The sequence below is a fragment of the Phyllostomus discolor genome, chromosome 8 (genome assembly GCF_004126475.2).
Source record: "Phyllostomus discolor isolate MPI-MPIP mPhyDis1 chromosome 8, mPhyDis1.pri.v3, whole genome shotgun sequence".
NCBI classification, from domain to species: Eukaryota; Metazoa; Chordata; class Mammalia; order Chiroptera; family Phyllostomidae; genus Phyllostomus; species Phyllostomus discolor.
In genome coordinates this window covers 66,421,579-66,436,063 of record NC_040910.2, presented here as the reverse complement: position 1 = coordinate 66,436,063, position 14,485 = coordinate 66,421,579, and the positions used below count along the sequence as shown (strand labels likewise).

General features: G+C 46.0%; 1 protein-coding gene across 6 annotated transcripts in view; it reads left to right on the top strand.

Moving 5' to 3' along the window:
- The window catches only part of ARHGAP44 (Rho GTPase activating protein 44), a 180,999-nt gene that overhangs the window by 149,631 nt on the left and 16,883 nt on the right, over positions 1-14,485 (top strand). For all 6 annotated transcript variants that reach the window (XM_028534442.1, XM_036032963.1, XM_028534445.2 and 3 more), the window contains exons 13-16: positions 1,293-1,373; positions 3,969-4,082; positions 4,764-4,855; positions 6,658-6,838. In XM_028534442.1, the coding sequence (XP_028390243.1) occupies positions 1,293-1,373; positions 3,969-4,082; positions 4,764-4,855; positions 6,658-6,838 (468 nt within the window). The remainder of the gene's footprint in view (positions 1-1,292; positions 1,374-3,968; positions 4,083-4,763; positions 4,856-6,657; positions 6,839-14,485) is intronic.

Sequence of the window (14,485 nt, the reverse complement as noted above, 5' to 3'; positions counted from 1 at the left end):
AATCATTGGCCCAGGATCACAGCCAGGATAGAGCTGAGTCTCCTTGGCCTCCAGACAGAAAAGCCTTCTTGGCCAGACTTTGGTCAGATTTGACTACTTGACAAATATGACCTGTGACCTTAGCATTTCTAGTGGTAGGTTTGGTTTTCTCGTCCATTGCCTAGCAGAAGTTCCCCTGGCGAATACTCCCCACTCCCTCAGGCTGAAGGGAGGGAAGAGGTTTTTCTCACACGGCCGAGATCTGCAGGGGGCCCTCTGGAGCTGGCGTGTGGGTGGTGGCCACTGCCTGCCTGGGCCCCGGGCTGAGGTCAGAGCCGGCGCCTCCCTCAGCGGGGCTTTCCGTGTCTGTTTTCTGGGGCTTTGGCCTTCCTCACATGTCAGCCTTGATGTAGATTTTCATGAAAAATTCTTAAAAACTGTAATCCAATGGGTAATTTTTTTAAAATTCTCAGATGGCTTATCAATAAAGAAACCCTTAAAACAGATCTTTTTGTATAGTGGAGAATCCTTTCTTTATGGGAATTACACATCTCTGAGTCATGTCTTAAAAGATCAGATTTTCATCTATAAAATTTACTGACTCGGAGGGATTGACTGAATGTCCGTTAAATAACGGTTGTTGAACTGGACAGCAAGCTGCCACCATGGTGTGAGCGCGGGTGAACTACCACTGTGCTCCTGGGGATGGAGACAAGTGAGAACGTGTCCTCTGACGGGAACTGTCCCTTTTAGTCACTGAGTGTCTCAGCGACCTTGGTGATATAAAGCTAGACAAGGGGATGATGACCTGCTGCTTCAGGATCTCCCTGAGGGACATCCTCCCCCTCATTGGTAAATGTGGGTCTCCAACAGGAAATAGGAAATAATGATCCTGAAGCCTCAGAGCTCAGTGTCCTGGAACCAGGGAAACGCAAGGCTTTTTCTGGCCCCTGAAGGGTGTGTGTGCCCTGCCTGGTGCCACGTATCCTGGTTCTGTGCCAGAATCACCCTCCTGACGACACCATGGCCCTGCTCACTCCAGAGCACAGATCGCCCACCCGCTCCCAACTACGACCTTGGGATGTGTGACATGGGCAGGGGAAGTTTTGTTAAAATAGCAGAGGACAAGACACAAGGAGAACATAGAGGGGAAGGTAAGAGTAATCAAACATTTGAATAATAATAGCTTGTTGGCATGGTCAGTCATGTGGTTATCTCCTTATTCTCAAACATTACAGTGATGGTTAATATGACTGCTGGTGAGGCTTCATTGAGTCATCCTCAACCAGTGGCTTTTCCTGTTCATTCCCCAGCATCCAGGAGCAAGACAAGAGGCTTCAGGCTCTGTGGAATGCTTGTGAAAAATTGCCCAAGGCCAATCACAACAACATCCGGTAAGGGGACACTGGAGGCACGTGGGTCTGTTCTTCAAGCCCCAGATACACATTTTCCTGGCTAAAGGTCATGGTCACTAGCATGCACTGAATTTTATGGTGTCCAAAGCATTATTAACATGCATGGTCTCTTTGCATCCTCAAACCCTGTGAAATTGTTAATTACCATTTTACAGATGAGGAAACATAGTAGATGACTTTGGAGTTTGCCTAGCTAGACATTGGCTAATTCAGTTAAGGTCTTTGATTTGCAAAAAGCAAAGGTTAGTTCAAGTTATTTCAAGACATTGGGGATTTGTTGCAAAGATAGGTATTCATGGACACCTGGAGAAGCTAACCAAACCTGGAGCTGGAGTTGGTGGGTGTGTCCTTGAGCGGGTCCACCGGGAGAATATTCTCTGGTGCTCCACTGTTCACCAGCTATTTTAAACACGTCTGTCTCTCACTTTTCTTGCCACCACACGAGATTTTCCTGCCTGCTCCTGTGCAGATCTCTCCTCTCCCTGGCATCTGCCCCTTCACACCCTCTGCTTCCTCACCACCGTGCCTCGCCGGCACTGCTCCTGGCCCCACAATCTCTTCTCACTGTTTCTTTAGATACAGATTTTCAGCTTCAGCTGCTGCCGCCATCTGCCTGATTCTTTCTGTTTTCCTGTAAAAAATCCCAAGAGGGTTGGTAAGGCAGATCCTCAAAAAATTAAACATAGAATTACTACTTGACCCAGCAATTCCACATCTGGCTCTGTAGCCACAAGATTAGAAAGCAAAGGCTTGATATTTGTACACCCACGTTTGTAGCAGCATTATCCACAGTAGCCAAGAGGAGCAAACAACCCAAGTGTCCCTCAGTGGATAAGTGGATCAACAAAATGCACATGCAATGCAATATTCAGCCTGAAGAGGGAAGGAAATGATGACACATGCTACAGTGTGGATGTACCTTAGGACATTATGCTGAGTGATAAAAGCCAGTCACTCCCGTGTGGCACCTAGAATAGTCTTCCGCATAGAGACAGAAAGTAGAACGGTGGTTTCCAGGGGCTGGTGGGGGATGGTGGGGTGGGGTTGGAGATAGGAGGGTATAATGGAATGGGCAGAATTTTAGTTGAAAAGTTCTGGAGATGGATAGCGATGATAGTTGCTTAAAAGTGTGAAAGTATTTAATGATACTGAACTGTATACTTAAAAATGGTTAAAATGGTGATGCGTACATATTTACCACAATTTTTTAAAACTCCCAAGAGCAAGAATCAGATCAATATAACACACATCGAGTATTGCTGACTATTATAGCCCAGGACACTGGGCAGCTGCGGCTCAACTGTCCTCAGCCGAGATACCACATTCTGGCCCAGGTGCATGTGGCCTCTTGGAGAGGGAGACATGGTCAGGAGAGGCTGTGGGTGGAGTTAGCACAGACCCAGCTTGGGAACTCCATGGTCAGACCCTGAGCCTGTGGACTTCCTGCTGGCTGACAGAAGGTGATCGCTGCCCTGTGTAGCTAAGATTCCAGGAGAAAGTGTGTGCCCTGAAGGTGCTTGTCAGAGCCCGGCAGGTTTTTGGTGTGATTTGCCAGAGCTATTTTTGTGCTTGTTTTGTGAATAGCTTCTGCACTAGTTCTCTTTAATTCATTGTAATAATAGCTTTATTGAAATATAATGCACATACCATTGTACCCTTTTAAAGTATATGATTTTGTGTGGAGGTTTTGTATAATTGTAGAGTTATATGACTATCAGCACTAATTTTAAAAGACTTTCACTGCTTCAAAAAGAAACCCTTTCCCCATGAACAGTCACTCTTCATTCAGCCCAGCCCCTGGCAGCCACTCATGCACATCCTGTCTATGTCACCAAAGATTCCCTGTGCTGGATATTTCGTGGGAATGCAGTCATACAACACGTGGTCTTCTGCTTCTCAGCATGATGTTTCAAGGCTCACCCATGTGGCAGCTTGTGTCAGAGCTTCATTCCTCCTCATGTCTGAATAATATTCCATTGTGTGGATGGGCCACATTTTATTTATGCATCCATCCCCAATGGACATCTGAGTGGTCTTCACTTTTTGACTGTCATGAGTAATGCTGCAAGTTTGTGGGGACCTACTTCTCTTGGGTGTATCCCTAGGAGTGGAATTGCGGGGTCATATGCTAAGTCATTAGTTTTTCCTTCCTTGGATCTCTCCAAAAAGCCCCACTGAGGGGGACTCCGAAGGGATAAGGGGATACCCCTCCTAGCAGGTAAACCTCCTGCCCAATGACACCTAGATGCTTTGCTTCTCGTTTCTGCACACAGGGAAGATGGCAGGTGACAGAGGTTTGAAATAAGGAACTTTAGGTCATTTTGCACTAGGTCCAAAAGAAGGATGGAGAATTTTTCTGGCCAGATGTTGACACTGAACAGAGTGAGATCTGAGTTTGTCTGTTTTTGGAGCATTTCTGTGTCCTGACACATGATATGTTTTCATCACATTGCAAAATGTATGAGTCTCATTGTTAGTAAGATATGCTACAAGAGAGAAGTTTCTACCCAGGCTTGGGGAACATGGCTGCTGTTGCATGCTCAGTTAAAACAGGCCCTTCTAACTTCCTTTCAGATACTTGATCAAATTTTTATCGAAGTTGTCAGAATATCAAGATGTAAACAAGATGACTCCCAGTAACATGGCAATTGTGTTAGGACCCAACCTCTTATGGCCACAAGCGGAGGGGTGAGTACAGGGAGGCACAAGCACATGGGTACCATGGGACTGCAGGGCAGGGAAGGGATGTCCAGGGCCCAGAGAGCCACCACACTCATTTCCTCCTCAAGTCTTATATCTTTTGCGGCTTGCTCCCTTCTTAGGCTCAGGAGGAGGCCCAGAATTCTGCAGATCTTTCCCCTGATGATCTCAAGGCCTCAGGTCTGCTGGGAGGGTCTTCTCTGAGCTAATCTAAGGCAGTGTCAGGATGGGAGGGTGGGGGCACGGTGGACCGGGCAGGGTGAGCTCTTTCAGGCTGTCCTCACACTCCATGAAGAGCACACATTCCAGTGTCAGGATTCAGAGGGGCAGGGGGCTGTCTCGAAAGAAAGAACAGTCAGAAAGAGGATGAGACTGGCCGTGAGGAGAATCATGCCTCCCGTAGAAATGTGCCTTGTACCTGCCGATTTGTGTAACTTCCTCATTTCCTGACTCATATCCTTGCATGTCTCCTGTAAGGAGGACTTCTGTGGTTGCCTTCATTCTGTAGATGGGAACAAGGAGTTCAGGAAGGTGAACCTCTTCTTCCCAAGAAAAAGCCTGCTCTCAGAACTAGGTCTGCAGGCTCCCAGGCCAAGGTGCCTTCCCACACTGTGGTGCCGGTGCCTCGACCTTGACTCAATGCTGCACTCCTCTGCTCTGGGCCTGCAGGAACATCACAGAGATGATGACCACCGTTTCCCTGCAGATTGTCGGGATCATCGAGCCCATCATCCAGCACGCAGACTGGTTCTTCCCTGGGGGTATGTGGTGGCATCTGCTGGGGCGAGGGTGGCTGGGGAGGCATCGCTGTGAGTTCTGCACCTCTGAAACATAGTCCCACTGCCAAAAGGTGTTTGTCTTGTTTTTTTGTTTGTTTTTTTAGAAGTAACATTTTTTTTTAACATTTTTATTTATTTATTTTAGAGAGAGGGAAAGAGGGAGAGAAACATGGATGTAAGAGAGAAACATCAGTTGGCTGCCTTCCTAACACGCCCCGGCTGGGGAGCAAACCCACAACCCAGGCTTGTTCCTTGACTGGGAATCGAACTGGCAACCTTTTTGGTTTTCAGGACAACATCCAACCAATTGAGCGACACTGGCCAGGGCACCCTGTTTGTTTTTAATCCCCCTACACACACGCACACACACACACACACACACACACATGCATTCACACACTCAGGTATGAGCAGGGTCATGGCAGTTTCCTTCTCTCTGACCTGAGGACATCCACAGCCTACACTAGCTGGCCACATCCATGGATGTGATGGGTCTAACAGCCACACCATAGTTTCTTTAAATCTGTGCATCTTGAAATGCTGGCACAGAAAGGAAAGAGACATCCTCTGCTTCCTAGCTGCAGAGGGAGGCTAAATCAGTGATGAAGGGAACTTCTGTCCAGAGCTGTAGATCACCTAGGCACCATCCTTTGTCATTCTCACCTATGTCGTCTGAGCTTCTCTCAGCGTTTAAAGGTGGAGCTCACAGGTGATGAGAACTTTTTTTGTACTTGGTTTGAAATTAGACTTTAGAGGCAGCTACCTCAGATGGATGTTCATAAATGTTCTCTTAGCCATGGGAACACCATTGCACAAGCATATTGACTCAGTGGTACCGGTTTTGAAGAGACAGCAGTTGTTACACCAAATTCTGTGTTCCCTTCTAAAAAAAAGGGTATCCCACCTTATGTTTAGTAAACATTAAGGGCATTTAATGTTAATGTTTCTGTGCTCTGCCTATCAGAAGTAATCAATAGTGCTGCTCTAACACATTAAGATTGATTGCCTTTATTTCATGCCAGGTGTTTTGACTGTGAAAGCTCCTAACTTCTGTTCTCATGAGAGTTCTAATAAAAAACACAAGGTCAGGTGAGGGTAAGAAATCAGGATAAAGAAATGAAGGAGAAAGGAGTTGAGGTACAGTTAATTCTGCACATTCTGTGGACAAGCTAGTTCATTGCCATTGCAGATGAACAGATTATTAGTAGGAAAGGAAGGGATGAGTATTTCCACAGATCCATCCAATAGCCAGTAGCCTTTGTGGCCTTAGTGAAGTCTCCAGGTCTAATCCTTTTCAGTTGTCCAGGAAGACATTATTATTTATAAGTAATAACACTGCCTCTTGTTTTCTTGTCTTGACCAATTCCATTGGCTGGCCCTTCTCCAACAGCATTAGCAGTGTCAAAAGTGGGCATTGCTCTTTCACCCGATCTGATTAAGATGCTCTGGTGTTTCCCTCTTAACCATGAGGTTAGAGCTAGCTGATTTTGTCTTTTTTCAGAAAATACTCCCCTGTATCCATTTCATTAAGTTTGTTTTTTAATCACAAATGGAAATTGCTTTATTACCTGTCCATCATATTAATATGATAGTTGGGCTATTCTATTACTATTGTGATAAGTTATATTAAGATGAATTATCAGCAGATGACCAAACATTGAACCAGGGAACACAATTTTCTGGGTGTGGAGTACAAAGGAGAGGCCAGCTCGCTTGTCTCTGTCCTGCTCAGGAGGGCTGTGACAGCCCAACAGAGCACGTACACTGTTCTTTCTTCCCCACAGAGATAGAGTTCAACATCACAGGGAACTACGGGAGTCCGGTGCACGTGAACCACAACGCCAACTACAGCTCAATGCCCTCCCCAGATATGGACCCCGCTGACCGGCGCCAGCCCGAGCAGGCCCGCCGGCCCCTCAGCGTTGCCACAGATAACATGATGCTGGAGTTTTACAAAAAGGATGGGTATGAGCTGGCGTCCCTTTCTCAGCATTGGGGATTGGATAAGCGGGGGGCTGAGGTGTAACAAAACACAAGATGGGCAGGAAGGCTGCCCTGAGCAGCAGCAGCAGTTAGGGCACTTGCAGCAGTTAATGTGTTCCCTAGTCTTGTGCTCTCATCTGTGTTCCTGGGGGTAGTCTCTTGGCTTGCATCCCTGGAGGTGGAGCCTTTTGAGCTGACTGCTGTCATCGGGGGCTGATTAGTTCTCCTGACAAGAAGAAAAATTGGTCCACAGGGGGATTAATATATATAAATATAATATATACATGTATATATATAAACACTTTATTTTGACTCAGAATTTATGAATGCCAATTCTCAAATCTTTAATGGTTTTATTTTTGTGATAGACCTGCTCATTTGCATTTTTTGGCAACATTAAACAGCACCTGTCATGTATAGTTTAAAACAGAAAACCTAAAGCTTAAAGCCATCTGAGTGTAAACTCCTTATAATTTGTAAGATTTTGTTTCCTCGTCTTTCATGATTAACACCTGCACCTGCTCTGATGCAGCTGTCACAAGACTCCTGAAAGCACTCAACTGAACTCACATGGGAACAACTCTCTCCCACTCCTGTTAAATCAATTTACAGATTTTGTAATTGCTTACTATGATCCCATAGTAAGTAAAATGAGCATAAACAGGTTTTATAACAAGCACAGCCAATTCATGGTAAACATCAGCTATGGTATCTGAACTAAGTGGACTTCTGATGGACAGCAAGCTGAAGGTGTCAGCCAGCATGTCTTCCAGAAGAAATGCATGCATTGCTTGATCAGGCAAGTCAGTTGAGTCAATTTTGGTTAGGAATTAAAAATGACCACTGTGACATAAAATTTAACAACTGCTGCTTTAAAATAGATAGGAGCATAAAGCACCTAATGGGAATATCAGAAGTTCCTTCAGCAGAAAGTATAGCAGCGGCAACCTTCAGCTTCCCATTCATACCACTAGGTGACTGGAAAGCTATTTGTTTGACATGCGTACGGCCTAAAGGATTCAGAGGGAAGGTCAAACACTTAGGACTCTTCCTTTTCTGAATGCAAGTTGGCACTGGGGACCTACACTGCGTCCTGTGACGAGGGAGGAAGGTTCAGCAAGGGCAGTGTCCCTGCTTGTTACTGGACCACCAGACACTTGACCTATGAGGCCAGTGAGGGTTGTTTATCTGCTCTGTGCTGTTGTTTGTTGTTCTTTTAGCTAGTGCGGAAAGAAAGTCTGGAAATTCTTTGAAACTGAAGAGAACAGAGGGAAAATTTCTTAAATCTATAAAAAGAAGAGTATACTTAGGGTCTGATCTTTGCATCATGAGGAGCAAGTCAGAGACACAGATGGAGACAGAGCGAGAGAGAGACAGAAAGTGCTAGCAAGTGCACTGGAATGGTTTGTAAAACTCAGTTAAAGCGACTCCATTCTGTGAGGTGTCTCTAGCAGAGGGACACCCTGGGAGTCAGCTTCAGTCCTGGCTGGGCGACAGAGCGCTCAGCGGGTCCCATTGTTTCTGCATCAGAGGTGTGCTCATGTGTCCTCCCCAGACCTCATCTGACCTCAGGACCCTCCAAAAGCAATCTAGATGACCTCTGAGGGAGCTGCACTGCAGGCTTGTGGGGCACTTAGAGTCTGCTGGCCCCAGAGCAAGCAGGCAGCTGGAGAAGCGCAAATGGTGGTATTTTAGGCAGGTGCCTCTTCTCTGAGAAAGGTCTCTCACTCAAGCACTATGTAAATAATATAGCACAATGTTCTGCACGATGTTCTGATTGAAAGCTGAAGGTGCCACCATACACTTTAAGGGTGTAGAAGATGAACTACATAAAATACCGTTGTGCACAAAATGAATATATTTTATGTCTTTTAAAACTTGTCCTAACTTTTAATTACTTGGAGAGCATACTGGCAGCTTAGGATAAGCCTCACTGAGTTGTCTGGGGTACAGTACATATGTTTTAGGGTACAGTGAGCTTGCAGATGATCAGTTCCTAACTAGCTTTAAGGGAAATACGAACCCAAAGTTTTGGGTAGGTGTTTTGGGCAAGAGAAAAGGAATTTGTATCAGTTGAGTCCCTGTATTATTTTAGCAATATTAGGGGAATTCTCCACATTAGTCCCAATTTCTGAGCTTTTAAAATCTTTGAGACACATTTCAAAGTTTTCAAACTACCTCTAACCACTTGAAACACTTGACAAAGTTAACTTTATTGAGGTTTTTGATCAGGTTAAAAAAATAATATATTTAATTATATTTCAATAAAGCTGTTACTTTAAAAAATTGGCCCTGGCTGGTGTGGCTTGGTGGATTGAGTGCTGGCCTGCAAACCCAAAAGTCACTGGTTCGATTCTCAGTCAGGGTACATGCCTGGGTGGCAGGCCAGATCGATGTATCTCTCATCGATATTTCTCTCTCTCTCTCTCTTTCTCCCTCCCATCCCCTCTCTCTAAAAGTAGGTAAATAAAATCCTAGGGGGAAAAAAGACAATTTGGGGAACAAAAATGGATGACATTTTCCTGGACTGATGGCTGTTATGTCCAAGACATCACTGAAGGTAGTTTCTCCCCAGTCCCCAGCTCCTGGCCTTTCTGATTCATAATGACACAGGAAACTGAATTTCTGTAGCAAGTCCTGGGATCAGGTTTATTAGCTCACTTATACATTTTTCATGATTGCAGTAGGCAGAATAATGCCCCTCCAAAGATATCAGTTCTTAAACCCTGGAACCTGTAAATATTGCCTTATTTGGGAAAATGGTCTTTGCAGATGTGATTAAAATAAAAATCTTGAATTACAGAGATAACGCGGGATTGTTAGGGGGGACCCTGAATGCAATCACACCAGTCATAAGAGGGCAGCAGAGATCTCTCACACACATTCGTGCGCACACACAGAAGGAGATGTGCACATGGAACAGAGATTTGACAATGTGGCCGCAAGCTAAGCAATGCTGACGGCCACCAAAGCTGGAAGGGGGAAAGGAAGGATTCTCTCCCCTGAAGCCTCTGGAGGGAACACAGCCCTGCTGACACCTTCACTTTGGCCCTGTGATGCTGATTTTGGACTTTGAACTCCAGAACTGGGGGAGAATACATTTCTGTGGTTTACTAACTTTGTGGTACTTGTGACAGCAGCCACAAGAAACCAGTCCATGTGTCTCCACAGCTACACACCAACAAACAGCTCCATGGTAAAGATGGCAGCAGGGATTTGATTCTTCTCCCATTGAGTTGACATCTGATTATACTCCCTTTTACTCTGAGTTGGCCTCCATGACTCACTTAGCTAACAGGACATAGCAGAAGAGATGTTCTGGGCCTTCTGAAGCCAGGTCAGAATGAACCTTATAGCTTATGCCAGGTCTCTTGGAACACTCACTCTCGGAACCTAGCTATGTTGCTGTGTGGGAGTCCAAGCAGCCCCTTGGAGAGGAACTGAAGCCCCTAGCCTTCATCCCCAGCCAAGCACCGAGCTGACAGCCAGCACCAACTTACTGGCTTCGAGAGTGAGTCATCTTAGTCTTCTAGGCCAACTCAGGCAACCTCAGCTAGTCCTGTGTAGCGCAGACAAGCTGTCCCTGTCTGACTCCGCCAGAACTGTGGAGTCGTGACCTAGATAAGTAAGCAACCAGGTTTTGAGAGTTGTTTGTTAGGCAACAAAAGGTAGCCAGAACAAACGTTTAAAAAACAATACTGATGTCCTGCTTCCCCCACCCCCCCATTCCTCCAATCTGACTGGACTGGCCTGGGCTAGGATTCAGGCAGTGATACTTGTTAAAGCATCCCAGATGATGCTAATGCACATCCAGGGGTGAAGACCACTGAATCAAAGAAAACCGTTGCCATTCTAGATAAAGAACTTAGCAATAATACCATTTTTAAAAACATTTCCCCTGGCTGGCATAGCTCAGTGGATAGAGCTTGGGCTGCGAACCAAAGTGTCGCAGGTTCGATTCCCAGCCAGGGTACATGCCTGGGTTGCAGGCCATAACCCCCAGCAACCGCACATTGATGTTTTTCTCTCTCTCTCTATCTCCCTCCCTTCCCTCTCTAAAAATAAATAAATAAAATCTTTTTAAAAAATTAAAAAAAAACATTTCCTAGCTTTCCTACTTCAGCCATTGAGCGACACAGTATTAACAGGTCACGCCAGTGCTCTCTACACCTCCCTCAGTTCCCACTGAAATCGTAGGGTGCAGTTTATCATGTATTTTCAATGCTTTGTTTGTATTTTCTTTTTGGTTAGTTTTATAGAATAGCGATAGTTGTTTCTTGGATCATTTGTCCCAAATAATAAACGAAAGTAAATTTGCAAATTCCTTCCATTTTTCTGACAATGGCAGAAGTGTTGTCCGTGGTTACATCAAATATTTTTTATGCAAGACCTACTGGCCCTGAAAGAGTTAGCCAGGATGTCTGCTCTTGCCCATGGATCAGGATGGACTCGTGGGCCCTGAGTGTTTGTCAGGCGCATTCTCGGGCTGTGCCCCTAGCAGCATCTGAACAAACTTGACAGGGATTCTTGAAGGACCTGTGGAGAAGCCCAAATGCAAGAATAGGAAAGACATCAGTGATAAAGTGTCCTTGCTAACATTACATCTCTACCCTCCCGATGGCTATCATCCCCCCTTCCTACTCCTCTTGCCCCCACTCGCGGCCCACAGCCAGCCTCAGACTTCAGGCAGACCTTGCCAGTACCGCCACTGCCCCCTCCCCACCTCACCTGCCCATGTTTATTCCTGCCTGTTGGCCACTTCCTGGCTCTGGCCTATATTCTTTACACCTGCCCTGCTGGCTGACACACCCATCCCCCTGCCCGTGCTCATTTCTAGTCTCTTGTTCCCCTAACCCCACTGGTGACAAGTCCCAGCAGCATCTGTGAAGCTGCCCACAGACCCTTGGATCCCCATGGGATGGCAGTCTGTTCACAGAAATCCGATGAGTCTGGCTCTTTCTGTGTAGAAGACCAGCATGCAGCTCCTCTTTCCGGTCTCGGAACCTGTGTGCCTGCACCCCTTCCCTGGCTCCAAAGTGGGCTGGTCCTCAGAGACCCTCTACCTGGGCCCACTGGCAGCAGCCCAAAAAAGCTATGAGGACAGTGGAGCAGAGCCAGCCATCTGCCCAAGAGCTCAGCTGGGCATGTGACCCCTCCTCGGCCTGTGCTGCTCTGGGACAGGTCTGGCCCCGCTATTTAGACCTTAACATGGGTGACTTGGAAGAGGCATGTTTAATTGGAAGGTCCAAGGGTAATCTGAATGGCACTGTTTGGAATACTAATTCTACTCTTGGTTATACGGGGTCGGCGGGGAGGATGGAAATCTGGAATCTAATGAGTTGCTGAAATACATGACTCAACACATTGAAACCATTTTCTGTAATGTATTCAATATGACTTCTTAGAGTTCTTATCTCTGTCTACTTTCCCATGAGCAATCAAGTTAATTGTGCAAGCACAGAATACACTAAAGCCCAGTGGGCTGGCTGGGGACAAGGGAAGGTTGCAGAAGGCTTCCCAGGGTAGGGGAGACCTTCTGTAGGTAGGAGGGGTTGTTGCCATTCAGGATGAGTCCTCTACACCCTGTCACAGTTCCTTTCCCAAAGACACCTCTACTCTCTCCTTTTCTCCTGCCCTGATGACCTGGCTAGGGCAGTAAGACTTGGGGGTTTGAGAAGAACCCCTTGGTTACATGCCACAAGTCTTCATAATGTGGCTGTGGCATGCATCCTGTTCCAGACTTATTGATTGTAGAGACTGTTGTTACAAAACAATCAGAACTAGTGATCCGAGGGACTCACTTCTGTAAGTGGGAGGAGGGACCATATGCCATGGATAGATGGTGCCATTGCCCTATTTCAGATAGGGCCTGAACCTATGATATGCGGACCTAGAAAGTCATTCCACATGTTAGTGGAGGATTTGACTTGTTTTGGGTTTGGATCAATTAAATGGACCCTTGAGAGGTATGTTCTTAGCCCAGGCCCCACCTCAGCTTCCAAATGTCCAGGTTCGCCCATCACGGATGCTGCAACCAGGTCTGTGAGGTGTGGCGAGATTGAGCCCAGCCTTTACTTGCACGGAGGAGGCAAAGACACATTGTCATCATATATTTAAGAGAGGCATTATCCCTGGAGGAGCTAGAAATTACCTGATGCTGGTCTCTCTGTGTGAGTATGGGGTAAACGAAGTCTTCAGGTATTTAGGTCCCTTGTCACTCACCTTGGCTACCCAGGATACCATACAGAGACTCCACAGGTCCCTGCCATTGCTACACGTACTCCAAGTGCATCTTAAACACTCTCTGAACTTCCAAGTCTTTGATGGACATTTGGGGAGCTACCCAAATTTCTGGGGTCTGCATCTGATGGCTAACCCATTTCTTCTCTCCCTTCTCCTGGCCTTCGCCAAAGGTAACTGATCTCTAGAACAAAAATTAAAACCTTCTCGATCTCTACAGACTTAAACATTTCAAAACCAAACATTGGCTGACACTTCTAGCTAACAATGTACCTTACCAGGCTTCAGAAATAGTACTGCAGATATCTATCCTACAGAGGGGGAAAAATCCATTAACCCTTGACAGCTAACTTCCTAGAATGGTCTACAGCAAACTCTGTTCAGTGGTGAATGTATTGTTTTGGTAGACACCTATTCTTCTTAGACCTGGATCTTCAACTTTCAGATTTTGGTTTTTATTTCTATTTTTTGCTGGGCCAGGCCTTTGTCTCTTTTAATGTTTAAGGTTCTGGATCTCATGTTTTCCCTGTGTGGTCTGCCAGATTACAGACTTTAAAGCAAGAAGGCCATCTTCTTTCCTTCATCAGCAGACATTCATAGATCTAGCCTTCTACATCCTTTCCTTACCCACCTTTGCAAGAAGAATAACCCCAGGGGAAACAGCCCTTTGCAAATGCAGAGTGTGAGCTTTGGTATGGGGCTTTCTGAGTTCACATTCTGGCCACATGACCTGAGGAAGTTACTTAACCTCTGATTGCTACAGCTTCTTCATATGCAAAATGAGGAAATAATAGTAAACAACAACCTTAGAATTGTTTTAAGCATTAAATAAAATTTTACTTATGAAGTGTTTAAAACAGTGCTTGATATATGTTAATGTTAGCTGTATTTAGTAGACACACTAGACTTCTTAATTACGGTTTTAAGACAGTAATGTGGCTGGGTGCACTTTCTCCCCGTGATGTGCCCCGACCAACCCATTCTTTGACATCTCACTAAAAACACCTCGAGTGTTCTTCTCTGTCTCCACCTTCCTAGGAGGGACTGGGCTACTTCTGCAAGCACAACATATACTACAGCCCAGTGGACAGGCCAGGGTCAGGGGAAGGTTGCAGGGGACTCCCTGGGACATGGGAGACTTTCTGCAGGTGGGGAGGGTTTGGCCATTCCTGGCTGAGTCTCCAGTCCCCTGTCATAGTTTGTTCCCCAAAGGACCTGTCAGCCAAGGTGAGCCTGGTGCTTTCCTTTCTTTCCTACCCTGATGACTGGGCTGGGCAGTGAGACTTAGTGATTTTGTGAGGATGCCCCTTTGTTTTTCTGTTCCTTAAGCCTAGAATCATCAATGTAGGCTTCCTGCAATCCCATCCTCTGAAACCCGCTGTGGCCCAT